Below are 15,958 nucleotides of genomic sequence, written 5' to 3'. Positions count from 1 at the left end.
TCCTTTTATTATTCTAAAATTATTTTTACCAACCAAACATTTTAATAAGTTATAATAGCAATTTTTACATTATTTCATTCGTCAACCAAACTATATAATAATATTTCTATTATATTATCATAGAATACTTATTTTATTCCGCAAACCAAACGTGCTTAAAGGATATTGTTTCTTCAACAAAGTAGCAGTTTTTTTTTTCTTTTTCTTCTCCATTTCATAAAATATTCACAGAAATGCATTTCAAATTTGATTTCTTTTTCATGAGATCTTTCAATTCCTATTGGCTATTAGCAAAGCCATTTTTCTTATGAAGACACATACAAGCACAATTGACAAATCTCTCGGGCAATAAGAGAGCTTGCTGGATTTAGAAATTTCAGTTTCATTTGATGAAGATTAAAGCATAATATCTTTAGAGTAAATTTCACATATACCCCTTTTCTCACATAATACTCTGAAGTTTTTTTTTTTTTCTAAATGAAACTTTGTATTTTAGTTCTATTTCCAAATAGGTAATTATATTAAAAATTTCAATTAATTTTTTGTAAATAGATAATAATAATAGCCTTTATTTTAATCTTTTTGTAATTTATTTATTTAATTAAAAAAATATTTCAACCTTTGGGTTTCTTTTTTTACTTTTCTTTCACCTTCTCTCTCAGTTTTTCACCGTCCAAATAGGAAAGAGAATGTTTTCTTCTTTGAATTCCAATAATTTTTTCTTCTTTGAATTCCAATTCTTTCATTGACCCAAAGTGACTGAGATTCCTCCCTGATTCTTCGCTCTTCTAAGTGCATGTTTAGTTTAGTTTTTTTTCAGTTTATTTACCTCTTAAAAGTAAAAGTCAAGCTAAACATGATTTTTTAATAAACTCTTAAAAAAAAATAATTTTTTTTATAAATAAAATTTTTAAAAAAAGCTCTAAGGGGAAGCTTTTTCTTCTCTTCTTTTAAAAATACAGAAGAATTTTTATTTTTGTTTCAAAAATATCTTCATTTATTAAAAATAATTATAATATTACCCTTTCAAAAAAAATACCTTCTATGATAATTTTAACAAAAAATTATAACTTATAAAAAAAAAACTTATAAAAGTAAATTTATCAAGCAGTATTAATTTTATTTTAAAAACTATTATTTTTCATAAAACCTTCATAATAGCTTTTAAGTTAAAAAGAAATCAAACCAAACAGGCTCTTAGTGTCTTTTAATTTGAGAGCGGCTTAAATTATGCTTTCTTTGCTCTTAAAAAAAAAATTACACCTTCTTTTGTTGTTACTTAGTGAGTTGCTAGTCTTGTCTGTGTTTTCATTAATAACCACCACCCGCAGATGACGTCCTCAAACAAAGAGGAAAAAGGGCAAATGTGTTAAAAAAAAAAAAAAGGAAATCCAGCTTTTTTTTTTTTTAATTATAGGTTTAAACTATTGTTTTGTGACTTGAATGAAACTCAGCATTGCATATCAGATGAACAAGCAGTCATAAAATGAGAACAAAGTAGAAAAGAAGAGAAGAAAGAGCAAAAAACCAGAGAAAACAAAGTCCATCCCAGTGAGATATTCATTAACTTTTCTAAAATATATATTACATGGATTCAAAGGTAAGGTTTTGATCATAGCATTGACATTACTACACTCCATCAGAGTCTAAATATCATATCAGTCATCCATTAGGTGCATAGCTGTCATAGGCATGGCAATAGGTAGCTGTCACACTACAACAATAGTGAAGCATGTTAGAACACCAAACTGAAAATTTAGAAATTGGTTTCAAAGTGCGTATCAATATCATTATCTTTAAAGTTTTATTCGCCCCCACTAGTAGTGTGCAAAAGAGTTACCGACGTATAAATCTCGAAAATACAATGAAACTCAATGATTGATGATGTTTTGCACTGACAAAATCAATCCACTGACAAAATCAATCCACTGCGCACTCACTAGAGTATAATAAGATTATCAAACTTCAATAGTATTTTTCTACAAAAAGATAGTATAGAAGAAAACTTCAGAATTTGAGCAAAGAAGGAAAGTTTTTGTTTTTCTGATGTACATTCTGTTGGATAAAGAGAGTCTCTTTTATAGGCATAAATGTTTGTTCCCAACAGACACTATTTGTGTCTATTTCAAAGAATTGCTCCTGTTGGTCTTTTTCAACAGACGTAACTCTTTTTCTTATTCTCTCTTTTATTTTATTTTTTTTATTTTTATTTTCAACAGACATAACCCTTCTTTTAATTTAATTTCCAATAGTCACAATGTTTCCTTCTATTAAGATGTGAAATCATATCTTTTATTTGAAAATATCTAACAATCCCTCACCATTTTCAAATTAATTCAAATTTTCGATAATCTTGTAAATCAATTGCATAAATGAAGGTGTCTTCCAATTGAACCTTCACTTAGTGAAAACATATTAAAGTTAACTGAAATTGCATGGTAGACAATACTTTGAACCAGTTATTCCATTTGGTTAACCGAATACATCTCATACAACGATTTCAACACCAATGAATGCATAGTTTCTGGTGACGCTTTTATGGCCATGCGTCTATATCTTCTTTTCATGAGTGTTGTTAGAGCCAAGCTCTTGAACTTCTAGAAACGGCCACACTTCACACTCACATAGGTAGATCCCATGAATGCCCCCGTAGCTAAAGCATTTTAACAAATTATGTTATAGGTCTATTAAGCTATATAACTCATCCTTTCCTTACCATTACGGGTACCTAGCACTTCAGTTAGGATGGAATATATTATATTATAGTGCTAGCAGCCACATACAAATGATGGACTTTATCTCATTGAACTCAAGACTTAACGTTATACCAAGCGTTGAGTCGAGTTTCCACCATTGGTAACTTTCAATTTATGAGCTTGAGCCTCATCCCTTTTGAGGTCTTATTTACAAGATCTCTAGCAAGATTTTTTGTTAAAGGATCCGTCAAGTTTTCACTAAACCTCACAAAAGTTATAGTGATCACTCCATCAGAAATTAATTATCGAACATAGCTATGTCTTAATCCAATATGTCTAGACTTTCCATTATACACTTGGCTATATACTTTTACTAAAGTTGCTTCAATATTACAATGGATAAAATTTGGAGAAATTGGTTTAGGCCATAAAGGCACACCATAGAGTAAATTTCTTAGCCATTCAACTTCCTTGGTGGCAGTAGCTAATGCAATAAAATCGGTTGCCATGGTAGAATCAGTTATACATGTTTGTTTCCTGGACCCCTAAGAAATAGCATCCCCACCAAGCGTGAAGATTCATCCACTTGTGGAAGCATGATCTTCTAAACTTGTAATCCAACTAGCATCCAAATATCCTTCTAGTACTTATGGATATCTATGATAGCAAAGTCCATAATTAATTATTTTCTTTAAATATCTTAATACTCGATTTATGGCTTGCCAATGCAAAGTACCTGGATTACTTGTATATCTACTTAACTTTCTAATAGCAAATGTTATATTTGGCCTTGTACATGTCATTGCATATATCAAGCAACCAATTATTCTTGCATATTGTAATTGATCAACAGCCCTACCAGCATTAGGTACTAATTTAATTTGAGGATCCATTGGCGTAGATGATGGTATACAATTAATAAGATTAAACTTTTCAAGCACTTTTTCAATGTAGTGCGATTGAGATAAAGTTATATTATTTTCATCTCGGAATATTTTAATTCCTAAAATGACATCTGCTATGCCCATATCTTTCATTGCAAAGTTTTTTTGACAAAAACTTCTTTGTCTCCTCGACTTGTTCCAAATCTGTACCAAAACTTAGCATATCATCCATATATAAGCAAATTATAACATCTTTACCATTTTGGAATTTGATATATATGCACTTGTCAGATTCATTTATGCTGTAGCCATTAGCTAAAACAATTTCATCAAATTTTTTGTGCCATTGTTTTTGTCACGACCCAAATTTCGAGCCATGATCGGCGCATGGGCCCAATGGACGTAGTCCACTAATCCCAAGCAAGCCTATTAATCTGACATGTTAATCATTCCTTCATAAACTGCTAAGTCATATATCATAACTTAGAATCAAAATAATATTAAGCATTGCCACTTCATACTGGCATACCAAACAGGTGTATATACATTGTCTACACATGTATCTTAATAATTCATATTAGGTTCGTCTATACACAACAAAAAGAGACTCGATGTCCAGTGGAGAGACTCGGATGAATGTACAGCTACTGAATGCCGAGACACCTACTAAAAGATGGATACAAGTCCAATAGGACACCTCGTCCTATATATCGGCTGTCTCTTAATCTGAAAACATGAAGTTGAAAGTGGTGAGCATAAACTCAGTGAATGAACAAGAAGGGAACAAGCATACCATAAGGAATGTTTATCGAAATCATGATGCACTCATTTTCTCAAAACAATGCAATTTGTTCTAGTTCTTAGTAGAACCCCTCATGTAAACCCCTCATGAGTAAATCACTTAAAAGATCCATACTCAACTATGGTACCAAAGAATCGAAAATATAGCAAAACCCACAAGTTAGCCAAAATGGACAGAAAGTTTCTCGCTGCAGCGAACTTCATTCTCGCTACAGCGAGAACCAGGTCTGGTGAAGGCCCTCAAACTTGAGAGTTTCTCACTGCAGCGAGAGTCAGAACATCAAGAAAAAAGTCTCATTTTCCTTTAAAACAAGCCATCCTGCTAAAATAACAATAGCAACATGTAACACATGTAAACTCCCAAATTTCAACAAATCAAATGCTCACATATTTCCATTTACAACCATATACCATATATGTATATATATATATCAATCATCATGTACACCCTCTCATCATCATCATGTCATATGCAACGGCTTATGCGTACTTCCACTCGCATATAGTCGGGTCAGCAACGGCTTATGTGCACTCCCACTCGCACATAGTCGGGTCAACAACGGCTTATGTGCACTCTTACTCGCACATAGTCGGGTCCACATCAACATGCAAGAAGCATCCAATGCATATCATGCATTTTATCATATTGCAATTACACATAAACCATTGTATAGCACATTTTCACAATATAAAATCATTTTACTAAAAGCTTGTTCCCAAGGTACATTTTCTAAGACAAGTTGGATAGAATCTTTCATACTCCCCAAAACAAGTTTGAAATGCAAGTCCACTCACCGGTACTCGTTAAGCCTTTAGCCGACTCTTAATCCCCTTAATGATCCAATTGGGGTGATGGGGCTTCGTTAGCACCTATCATCAAGTTAACATTTTGATAATGTCAATTTACATACTATAAACCCTAAAAGCTATCTTTTAGCTAGCTTTCAATTGTCATTTAAATGGCCATCCATTTTCACTTTCCTATCACTCCAAAGTGAATTAACAATCTCATCTACAAAATATTCACAAATCAAATCTCTAGTCATTCTCAACACTTAAAACCCAATACTAGTTTACTACTCTCCTTGATAGCTTTGAAACTTTGAACTTCTTTCCAAAAGCTCTCAAGCTATTAATAAAGCTTCCTTTTTCTCTCTCTAAAAAACCTAACTAGTGAGAGATTATGGAAACAAGATTTTCATCATTTTCAAGGGTTTTAAGAGTGAGAAAGTGGAAGAATACAAGGGTTCTAGTCAAAAGGGCACCAAGGTATGAAAATTAAAGCTGGAGAGAGAAAGTTATGAAAGCTTCACATCAAGTTTCCATGGAGAAATTGAAGAAACGTGAGAAAGAAGAGAACAAGAAGAGGAAGCTACTGAAAATCCCAAGAAGCTGCTAGAAGGAGAGGATATTTATGGCCCAAGCTTATCCACTCCCTTGGAAATTACTAAAATGCCCCTCCACAAATTAGCTTAATCCTTTAAATCCCACACTTTTTCTTCAATTTTCCCACCTATGGTTTGTGTTCTTTCCTTTCCTCTTCACTTCATGCTTTGGCCGGTCATATGGGTGAGACTAAGAGAGTTTTAAATAGATTTTATAAAGAAATTCTAGAATAATCCAAGCTTGACACATGGCATGTTTCCATTGGTCCATATGTAATACTTATCCATTAAGCAATCTCTCTCCACCACATAAAATGTTTCAATTATCCACAATGTAAAATGTTAATGGCTGAAATCCATGGGCATGACAAGTGTCAGGTGGTGTAAAATTTCAAAAATTTCCATTTTGTCTTCGGGTGACAAAATTACCATTTTGCCCCTAGAACATGAAAATCATCAAAATTTTTATTTCCTTGTCATTTCACCCATATTCTCATCATTTATTTATGCTTTATGCCTACTTAAGCCATAATATTGTTTAAAACTTACTTTTATGGGCTTATTGAGAAAATAACGAAATTACCCCTGATTAGGGATATCGCGTATATTTCTATCTACGAGTCTATAAAGGTCAAGGTCTCACAGTTTTGGTGCTTGTTTAAGCTCATACAATGATTTGACAAGTTTACAAACTTTATGCTCTTGTCTTGAAATAACAAACCCTTCTGGTTGTTCCATGTAGACTGCCTCTTCTAATTCACCATTTAAAAATACTGTTTTGACATCCATTTGGTGAATTACCAATTTATAAATTGATCCAAGGGAGATTAGAAGTCTAATTGTAACAATTCTTACCACTGAAGCATAAGTATCAAAGTAGTCAATCCCTTGTTTTTGTGTAAAGCCTTTAGTTGCTAGTCTTGCTTTGAACTTGTCTATGGTTTCATCTACTTTCATTTTCTTTTTGAAAATCCATTTACAACTTATTGGTTTGGAACCTAGTGGAAGATCAACCAAAATTCAAGTATTATTTCCCATTATTGAGTCCATATCATCATTGATTGCTTCTTTCCAAATTGTAGAATCTTGAGACTTCATTGCCTCATCATATGTAACAAGGTCTGACTCTAAATTAAAATAATAAGCAATCTTCTTGTCAATATTTTCTACTGTTCCTTCTACAAGGAACATATAAAAGTCTGGACCAAAATCTTTTACCTTTCTAGCCATTTTGCTTTTATTTATTTATGGTCTAGATTCATCATTATTTTCATTTTGTTCCAATGGAATGACATTTGATTGAATTGATTGTAGTAGCTGTAGTTGCTTTAAAATAGATTTGAATCTATTTTTATTAAATATTGCATCTCTTGATTCAATAACAGTATTGATTGGAATTGAATCATTTGGTTCAATTACCATGAACCTATATGCTTTACTATGTTAAGCATATCCTATGAATATGCATTTTATTCCTCTTTCACTCAATTTCTTTCTTTTGGGTTTCGAAACTTTAACTACAGCTCTACATCCCCAAACTTTCATATAACTAAGGTTTTGTTTCCTTTTCTTCCATTGCTTATATGGGGTCATTTTAGTTTCCTTTATAGGAGCTCTATTTAATATATGACAAGCTATTAACAAAGCTTCTCCCCAAAAACCTTTTCCAAGACCTGAACATGATAACATAGCATTTACCATTTCGATCAAGACCCTATTCTTCCTTTTTGCTACACCATTATGTTGTGGTGTGTAAGGTGCTGAAATATTATGAATTATTCTAGTGGAGGCAAAATAACTTGAACTATAATATTCTCCACCTCTATCCAATCTTAAACACTTGATAAAATATTCACATTATAATTCAACTTCTGATTTATAAACCTTAAATTTATCAAGCACTTCATCTTTATAATGCAACAAATATACATAGCAATATCTAGAGAAATCATCAATGAATATGATAAAATATTTCTTTTCAGCTAATGTAGGTGTACTATGCATATCACACACATCACTATGTATTAATTCAAGTAATTTGGTATTTCTTTTAACTTTAGGAAAAGGATTTCTAGTTATTTTTGTTAGCATGCATGTATTGCATTTATCAATATTTGGATTAAAATTTGGAATTAAGCCCATTTTATACATGTCATCCAATCTTCTATAATTTAAATGTCCTAATCTATAATCCCATAAATAAAAAGATTCAATCATACAATGAGAAACAACTGTTTTATTCTTATTATTATTAACAATATTTAATTTGTACATTCCATTACACATATAACTTTTCCCAACAAAAATTCCCCCTTTGGACAAAATGAATTTATCTGCCTTAAATGCAAGCTTGAAACCAAACTTATTTAATAGACTTCTAGACACTAAATTTTTCCTAACTTTTAGAACATAGTGTACATCTTTCAAAGTAAAAGTTTTTCCATAAGTGAATTCAAGTTCAACAGTCCATTTGCCTTTAATCATTACTGTAGAAGAATTTCCCATGTATAGAAAATTTTCACACTCACTTGGTACGAAACTCTTGAAAAGACTCTTGTCATTGCACACATGTTTTGTTGCTCTTGAATAAATCCACCAAGCATCATTTTCTTCAAGCACATTGATTTCAGGAATCATGGCTATAAAATTTTCAGAAACTTTTCTTTTTGAAGAATTATTTTTCCTCTTCAATAATCGACACTTTTTCTTAAAATGTCCTGGTTTTTCGTAATAGAAACATGAGCTTTTATTTTGTCTTTTGAATTTCGAACCATTAGCAATATGCTTGAACTTCTTTTTGGCAGGTTTAGTGGTCTGTCTTTCCTCCACAACATGTACTTTGGCGTCACTAGAAACAACAACTTGTTCTTGTTTCCTATATTCTTCTTCAATTCAAAGATGATTTGCCAAAGCCTCAAGAGTTATTTCTTCCTTTTTGTGTTTTAGACTTCTTTTAAAATCTTTCCATGATGGAGGAAGTTTGTCTATAATAGAGAATACAACTATAGTTTCATCCATTTTCATTTTATATTGTTTAAACTGATTAAGCATTCTTTCAATTTCTCATAGTTGTTCTATAACAGAACACCCATCAACCATTTGATAATTAATAAAGCAACTAACTAGAAATTTCTTACCTGTTGCATCTTCTGTCATGTACCTGGCTTTGAGTTTGTCCCATAAATCTTTCGCAGTAGCCTCGTTCTGGTATGTGTCAAATAAGCCATCAACCAAACCATTCAAGATGTGACCTTTGCACATATAATCAGCATTGTCCCATTTTTGCCTTTCTCTCGTTGCAGCAACAGATTCGTTTTCTCCTTTTTCTGGTCTAGGTGTAGTCAAAACATAGACAACTTTCAAGGCTGATCGTAGGAAATGCATCTTCTTTTGCCATCTTAGAAAGTTGCCACCATCAAACCAGCCCAATTTTACAAAGTCGGAAGCTAATTCTCTTAGTGTTTCACTTGCAGCAGCCATTGTTGGAACAAAATAAAACCTTAAGATTGTTAAAACACCAAACTGAAAACTTAGAAATTGGCTTCAAGGCGTGTATCAATGCCACTGTCCTTGAGGTTTTGTTGGCCCCCACTTATAGTGTACAAAAGAGTTACCGGTGTATAAACCTCGAAGATACAACGAACCCAATGATTGACGGCGTTTTGCATTGACGAAATCAATCCATTGACTCACCAGAGTATAACAAGATTATCAAACTTCTATAGTATTTTTCTATAAGAAAATAGTATAGAAGAAAACTTGAGAAATTTGAGAAAGGAAGAAAAGTTTTTGTTTTTCTGATGTACGTTTTTGTTGGATAAAAAGAGTCTCTTTTATAGGCATAAATGCCTATTCCCAATAGACACTATTTGTGTCTGTTTCAAAGAGTTGATCATGTTGGTCTTTTCCAACAGACATAACTCTTTTTCTTATTCTCTCTCTTTTTTATTTTATTTATTTATTTATTTATTTTTATTTTCAACAAACATAACCCTTCTTTTAATTTAATTTCCAACAATTACAATTTTTCCTTCTATTAAGATATGAAATCATATCTTTTATTTGAAAATATCCAACAAAGCATGGACCCTTAGCTAATGACTTGCTTAAGGAGGTCTTCAATGCAAGTCTTAGCTCAACATAAGTAAAATGTACTGGACCATTTGATCAGCTTTTACCTACATGGTATGGTTTCTTTAATGACTTGAGAAATTTAGTTTTGCAAAATTCAACAATAACACACCCGTTGGTCCTCTGCACTTAAAAGCATATATTATTCAAAGTTGGTTAAGAAAAAGGTTTTCCATGAAGAACAATCCTGCCTGTTTGACCAAACCTATTTATGCAATTGTTTTTATCCTTCTAGTTCCTAAATGATGGACCTGAAGAACTCTATTAATATCCCCAACCAAAACGCACTTTATATTACCCTCCAAGCTTTCTCAAGTGGTCTACGTCTCAAAGTTTCCCTACCTTTTTTTTTTTCTCTTCTTTTGATTGTTTCAGGTGAAATAAGTTGCAGGTGAAATAAGTTGCAGCTGAATTGATTTCTTCAAAATAGAGTTAAACACTAAGGATTAAAATGTTGTCGAAACTTGTTGCAAACAGAGCTTGCAGAAACCTAATGCAAAGAAGGAAAGCTGCAAATTTTTAAAGACTAAATTTTGCTAATACTCTTTTATATTAGAAATAAAAGGAAAATAAGGATCATGAGGTTAAGTGCATGTTTGGCCTAACTTTTTTTCAACTTATCTACTTCTTAAAAGCAAAAGTCAGGCCAAACTTGATCTTTTGAGAAGCTTTTAAAAAAAATAACTTTTTTTAAGAACAAAATTTTTTTAAAAAAGAGCTTAAAAAAAAGCTCCAGGGAGGAGCTTTTTCTTCTCTTCTTTTAAAAACACATTAATTTTCTGAAAATACCCCTCTCTCAATTAATCTCCCTCTTCTCTCTTTCCCTCTACAAATTACCATTCTTCAATGTAAATCACGATTTCCCTCTTCTCTACCTCTCTCTACAAAAAATAAAAACAAAAAACCCAACAACAAAATATCAAAATCTAGAATTTTTTTATTCTTACAAAGATTGAGAGAAAAAAAATCTAAAATTCAAAACTGCATTCAGATACTATTTAAAGATTTTTTTCTCTTTTTCACTAAAAAAGATTTTAATATTAAATACATCGTTTCCTCTTTTTTCTTCTTTTTTTGAAATTGAAGCGTTATGGTTTGATTGCTTGTTAAATCAACAAAAATCCAATACTATTGCTACTATACAAGTTTGAAAGTTATTCTTTTTTTTTATTGATTTCTTCGATTTTAACATATGAAATTATATATAAACTTAAAGCATTACATTATAGCATATTAGGTGATTGAAGATGGCATGAATACCCTTTATGATAATTTTAATCAAAATTAGAACTTATATAATTTATTTTGTTAAACAGTTTACCAAACAATTTTAGTTTAATTTTTAAATCTATTATTTTCATAAGAGCTTAATAATAGTTTTTAAGTTAAAAAAAACTAAGCCAAACAAGCTCTAAGTCCAAAATACAGAAATTCAAATTCAAGGTACCCCAAATTCAATGTTAAATTGAACATGAATAGTAGTGTGCTCTAGAGTACATCACAAATTTAACACAATCACTTTAGTATATAAGTAATCAAACTTGCATATTGACATCCTAAAATGATTGTATAATCATCAAAGACCAATTTGAAGGAAATGCTCGTTTTCAGTTATTACAATCATCCTTGATGCACCATGATTCTAATGCAGTGTACAAAAGACAATAAAACATACCAATTAAAGTGAAGGCAACAGTACACATCCCAGAAAATGTTGAATTACAGAGCACAACTTTGATGCATTGCGCAACTCTGATACTCCACACCATTGTGAAATTCATCTCACCCATCAGGTTTCTTCCATGTTATTCGTACATTGGGCTAAGATTTCAAAAACTTTCTGAAGAGCCCATTTGTCCAATCCCCAACCCTGAAAATATATTTAGACAGAGTAATATATCTTAAATTCATCGAATGGCAACATTCCTTATGAAGGACCAATGCATTACGGCATGAATGTTGCAGCTATTAAGTAACCGGTACAAAGATTGATGCATAGATTGCAATGGTCGTATCTTATTCTGTTGTATTGTAGATCAAGTTTGTTTCAACCTCAAAATCTTAGCAAAAAACAAAGACATAAAAAGCAAAAAAGATCGAAATAATTTATACATAGATTGCAATGGTCATATCCTATATGGTGTGCTCTGCAAGGCAGGATCAATAAATTTAACCATTTGAAGAAGATAATCATAGCATTCGAGCAATGACTAGCTTAAAGCTTCTCGAACGGAGTCGAATAAAATAAATGAATAAATAAAACTAAAAATTGATAAATCACCTTGTTAACCGATTGCCAAGAGGCCTTCCTCGTCCTCGAAAAACGTACTCTTCACCAGACATGATTACAATAGAAGGAATGTGGGCTATGATGGGCCAATCCTCTCCTCTCTCTCTCCTGCACCGCCTTTCCAGATGTCGGCATCCTATAATCCTCATTTTTGTGAGTGCCGTGAGACTCTGTAGCCCTTGAGGCAGACACATTAGATTATCGCAACGCATGATCTCCAATTCTGAAAGCAAGGCAAGGTTTTCTATCCCATTTGGCAGAGAAGTTAATCTCTCACAATTCCAAATCCTCATACTCTGAAGTGCAGAGAGATGTTGGATACACTCCGGTAATGAGTTTAACTTTGGACATCCGTTGACGAGTAAGTCTTGGAGCGAAGTCAGATATCTCAACCCATCAGACAAAGAGGCTAATTTCTTACAACCTTGAATCCACAGCGAAGAAAGGGAAGATAAACCACGCAATCCATTTTCTGGAAGGGTGACAAGGCTGTCACACTGAATTAAATGCAAACTCTCTAAAGAGCTCAGGTTTTCTAGTCCTGTGGGAAAACTTTCAAGCACTAGGCAGATTTGAAAATCCAATTTCTTGAGAGCAGATAGGTTATCTAGAAGATTTGACAGAGATTTCAGATTATCAGAACATATTGTCAAGCTTTCAAGGTGCTTGTAATTTTGCAATAGTCCATCTGGCAAAACCGTCAAGCCATCAAAGCCGCCAAGTAAGAGAGAGGTGAGAAAAGTGAAATGCATCACGGACCTAAGTAATGAGACGCTGGTTTCTCTAATTTCTAATCTTTTCAGAGATTGAAGCATTGGCAATTCAACTAGCTTAGGACAATCTCTTATAACTAATGATCTTAGCTGTGGAAAATTTTCTTTCCCATTCACTGTCGTCCATACCTCGAAAGAAAGCATATGCTCGAAACAGAGACTCTCCAGTGACGAGAATGAACTCTCGCCATCTCCATAGAAGCTATTATCAATAGATTTTAGAGCATCCATTCCAGTAACGGTAAGGGACTTGAGGAAGCGTAATTTACCAAAAGGTGGAAGGCATTCACATCTTTCACAATTTTGCAGTGTGATGTGAACTAGGTTTGGAACAAGGAGATCCATCAACCAACATGAAAACTTTGGACCATGGTAATTTCGTATGCTTAGCGCCTTCAAACTTGAATGAGGTTGGAGACCACTAAGAACCTCTTCAGCATTTTCATGTAGGTAACAATTGTCGATTTCGCGCCAAGATAAGCGTAGTGATCTTAGATTTTGCTTCATTATCAGATTGGCACTTTTAGCATCGATTGAACTTTTTACATTATCAAGTTCTTCAATGCAAAGCTCTCCCTCAAGGGCCAGCCCTTTTAATTCGTCTATACAGCAGCCACGGTCCTTTCCCACAACGAACTTGCTCAGCCTACGCAAGCAAGACAATTGCCCCAGGCCAACAGGCATACAAGTAAGTGCATTACAATATGTTATGTCTAAATATGTAAGATTTTTCAAGAGCTTCAAACCTTTGGGTAATTTGCGAAGCTGATAACAAAATCCCAGATTTAGTGTCTGCAATTTGTGGAAGCTGCATATTGATTCTGGCAGTGTTTCAATTTCAGAATTAACAAGGCTCAGATACCTTAGATGTCTGAAATTATCATCAATTGAGATTTTCATTCCTCCATTAAATATAACGTCTAATGCCCTCAGATGCTTCTGTTTAGTTGCAATTCTCCAATGGAAGTTGTTACGTACAATCAATGTGCGCAAGGAACAGACTTTGGGTAGGTTGTCCACATTTGAAGGAGCAAATATAGACGAATTACCAGAAGCAAACATGTGACGAACTGTTTTGGGCGCAGTCAACACTAGCTGACTTGGTTCAGTCACAGAGCACTCGCAACTCATAATTGATTGTGCAAGATCATGGATAAGGTCATGCATTTTACATGTTGTATTTCCTTCAATATCCTCCACGAGTTCTTGGAAAAAGGACCTCCAAGCTAATTCATTGAAGATTTCACACCCCACGTCATGCAAATTCATTTGTCCTCTTGAAGGAACAAAGCCATTAGCCATCCAAAGTTGTATCAACTGCTCTTTACTCATGACATAATCTTTGGGAAATATAGAGCAAAATGTAAAACATTGTCTCAAATGCGGTTTTAGACGTCTGTAACTCAAATTCAACACAGATAAGACTTTGCTCCCCTCATCTGCCAATTCCCACATCTCGCTTTCTTTGATCGATAGCCACTCACTCTCTCTTTCTTTGAAACGCAACAAACCTCCCAAAGCCTTTATTGCTAAGGGCACCCCTCCACACTTCTTAACTATTTCCTTTCCAAGTGCTTCTAAGAGTGGGTAATCCTCGCTCTTTCCCATCCTAAACGCACGCTGCTTGAATAAGGACCAAGAATCATCACAGGACAAACTTCCCAAGTGGTGTATAGGAGTAGTTGTCATCATAAGGGCAACTTTCTCGACACGGGTAGTGACTATAACTGTGCTTCCTTTCGCACCACATCTAAATGCTTCCTTCAATCCTTCCCACTTTTCGTGATATTCATTCCACACATCATCCAATACAAGCAAAAACCTTTTCCCAATTAGTTTTCCTTGTAGGTGTCTTTGCAGGGGATCTAGTTCTTCTATACTGCACTTTCCTTCAATGGACTCTATAATGGCTTTTGTTAATCTTGTAATATCAAAATCATCGGATACACATACCCAAATTCTCAAATCAAACGCCTTACTTATGCTTTCAGCATTATAAACCAATTGAGCAAGTGTTGTCTTTCCGAGTCCTCCCATGCCACATATAGTGTAAACAGAAATCCCATCCTGATCTGCTAAATTGTTCAACAGCATATTGATTATTCTATCCAGCTCCTTATCTCTTCCATACACCTCTAATTCATTTACAAGTGAGCTAGTTTTTCTCCACTCTGTATCACTGACTTCCCTGTCCTCCAAGGGCTCCATCCCTTCTCTCAAATGGAACTTGGATCTCTCCCCAGCAACTGCATCCAATTTTTCTCTAACATCCTTCAACTTATGCGCCATCTTAGAGCGAAATAAAAGTTGTTTAGGAAGGTAATAGAAGGTGCATACCTGGCTTCTAGCATCTCTCTGCAGCCTTTCTCTTTGAGTGTTTGTTGCAAACTCATCTAGTATATCGTCTAGATGATAAGCCGTATCTTTGAGTTTTCCCAGCCAATTCTTGATAGCCTCACTCTTCCACTGCTTCTCCTCTGCATCAAGAAGTACCGCTTGGATCGTACTTAAGGTGCTCTGCAGACTCTCGAGCTCAGTTTTCAAGCCCCCAGTGATCCCCAACTCTTCGAGCCACAGAGAGTTTATGTTCTCCGAGAGGGTGTTTAGAACGGCTGAAAGAAGAGCATCTGCCATCTCCACTCCCCAAAAATTTGACAACACTAGAACAAAGAAGTGAGAACTGAAAATGGATTAATACTTAGGTCTGTAAATTTTGCCAAGAAGTAACGATGGAAATGCAGGACAATTAAAACAGAGAGAAAAGACCAAATTCTGTCCACATTCATTTTTGAGTCCATGTGATTTAACATATGCTATCAGACATCAATTGTCTAGTTCCAAGCGTCTGATTAAAAAACAAAAAGAAAGAAAAAGGAAAAGTCCAAGAAGTGGTCTGATTCAACTTTTGTCAAAAGTTGTCCCTTCTGGTTTGGATTCAAGGCTTCACGCGGTGTTACTTGAATCCCCTTTCCCTTCCACTTTCTCTATTTGTATTCCG

The 15,958-nt window shown here is 33.8% G+C and overlaps 1 protein-coding gene across 1 annotated transcript; it reads right to left on the bottom strand.

Moving 5' to 3' along the window:
- On the bottom strand, positions 11,310-15,682 carry LOC18601972 (disease resistance protein RGA2). Its single transcript, XM_018119054.1, has 2 exons — positions 12,179-15,682; positions 11,310-11,767 (listed from the first exon to the last, which is right to left on the bottom strand). The coding sequence occupies exons 1-2, from the start codon at positions 15,592-15,594 to the stop codon at positions 11,719-11,721; spliced, it is 3,465 nt and encodes a 1,154-aa protein (XP_017974543.1). The 5' UTR covers positions 15,595-15,682; the 3' UTR covers positions 11,310-11,718.

The sequence above is a fragment of the Theobroma cacao genome, chromosome 4 (assembly GCF_000208745.1).
Source record: "Theobroma cacao cultivar B97-61/B2 chromosome 4, Criollo_cocoa_genome_V2, whole genome shotgun sequence".
In the NCBI taxonomy this organism is placed as follows: Eukaryota; Viridiplantae; Streptophyta; class Magnoliopsida; order Malvales; family Malvaceae; genus Theobroma; species Theobroma cacao.
The sequence above is the reverse complement of the archived record's forward strand: the minus strand, read 5'-3'. Positions and strand labels throughout refer to the sequence as shown.

Coding starts and splice junctions, on each gene's coding strand:
- LOC18601972 (XM_018119054.1), bottom strand. CDS start 15,594: ATGGCAGATGCTCTTCTTTCAGCCGTTCTAAACACCCTCTCGGAGAAC. Junction 11,768..12,178: donor CTTGGCAATCGGTTAACAAG/GTGATTTATCAA, acceptor ATATATTTTCAG/GGTTGGGGATTGGACAAATG.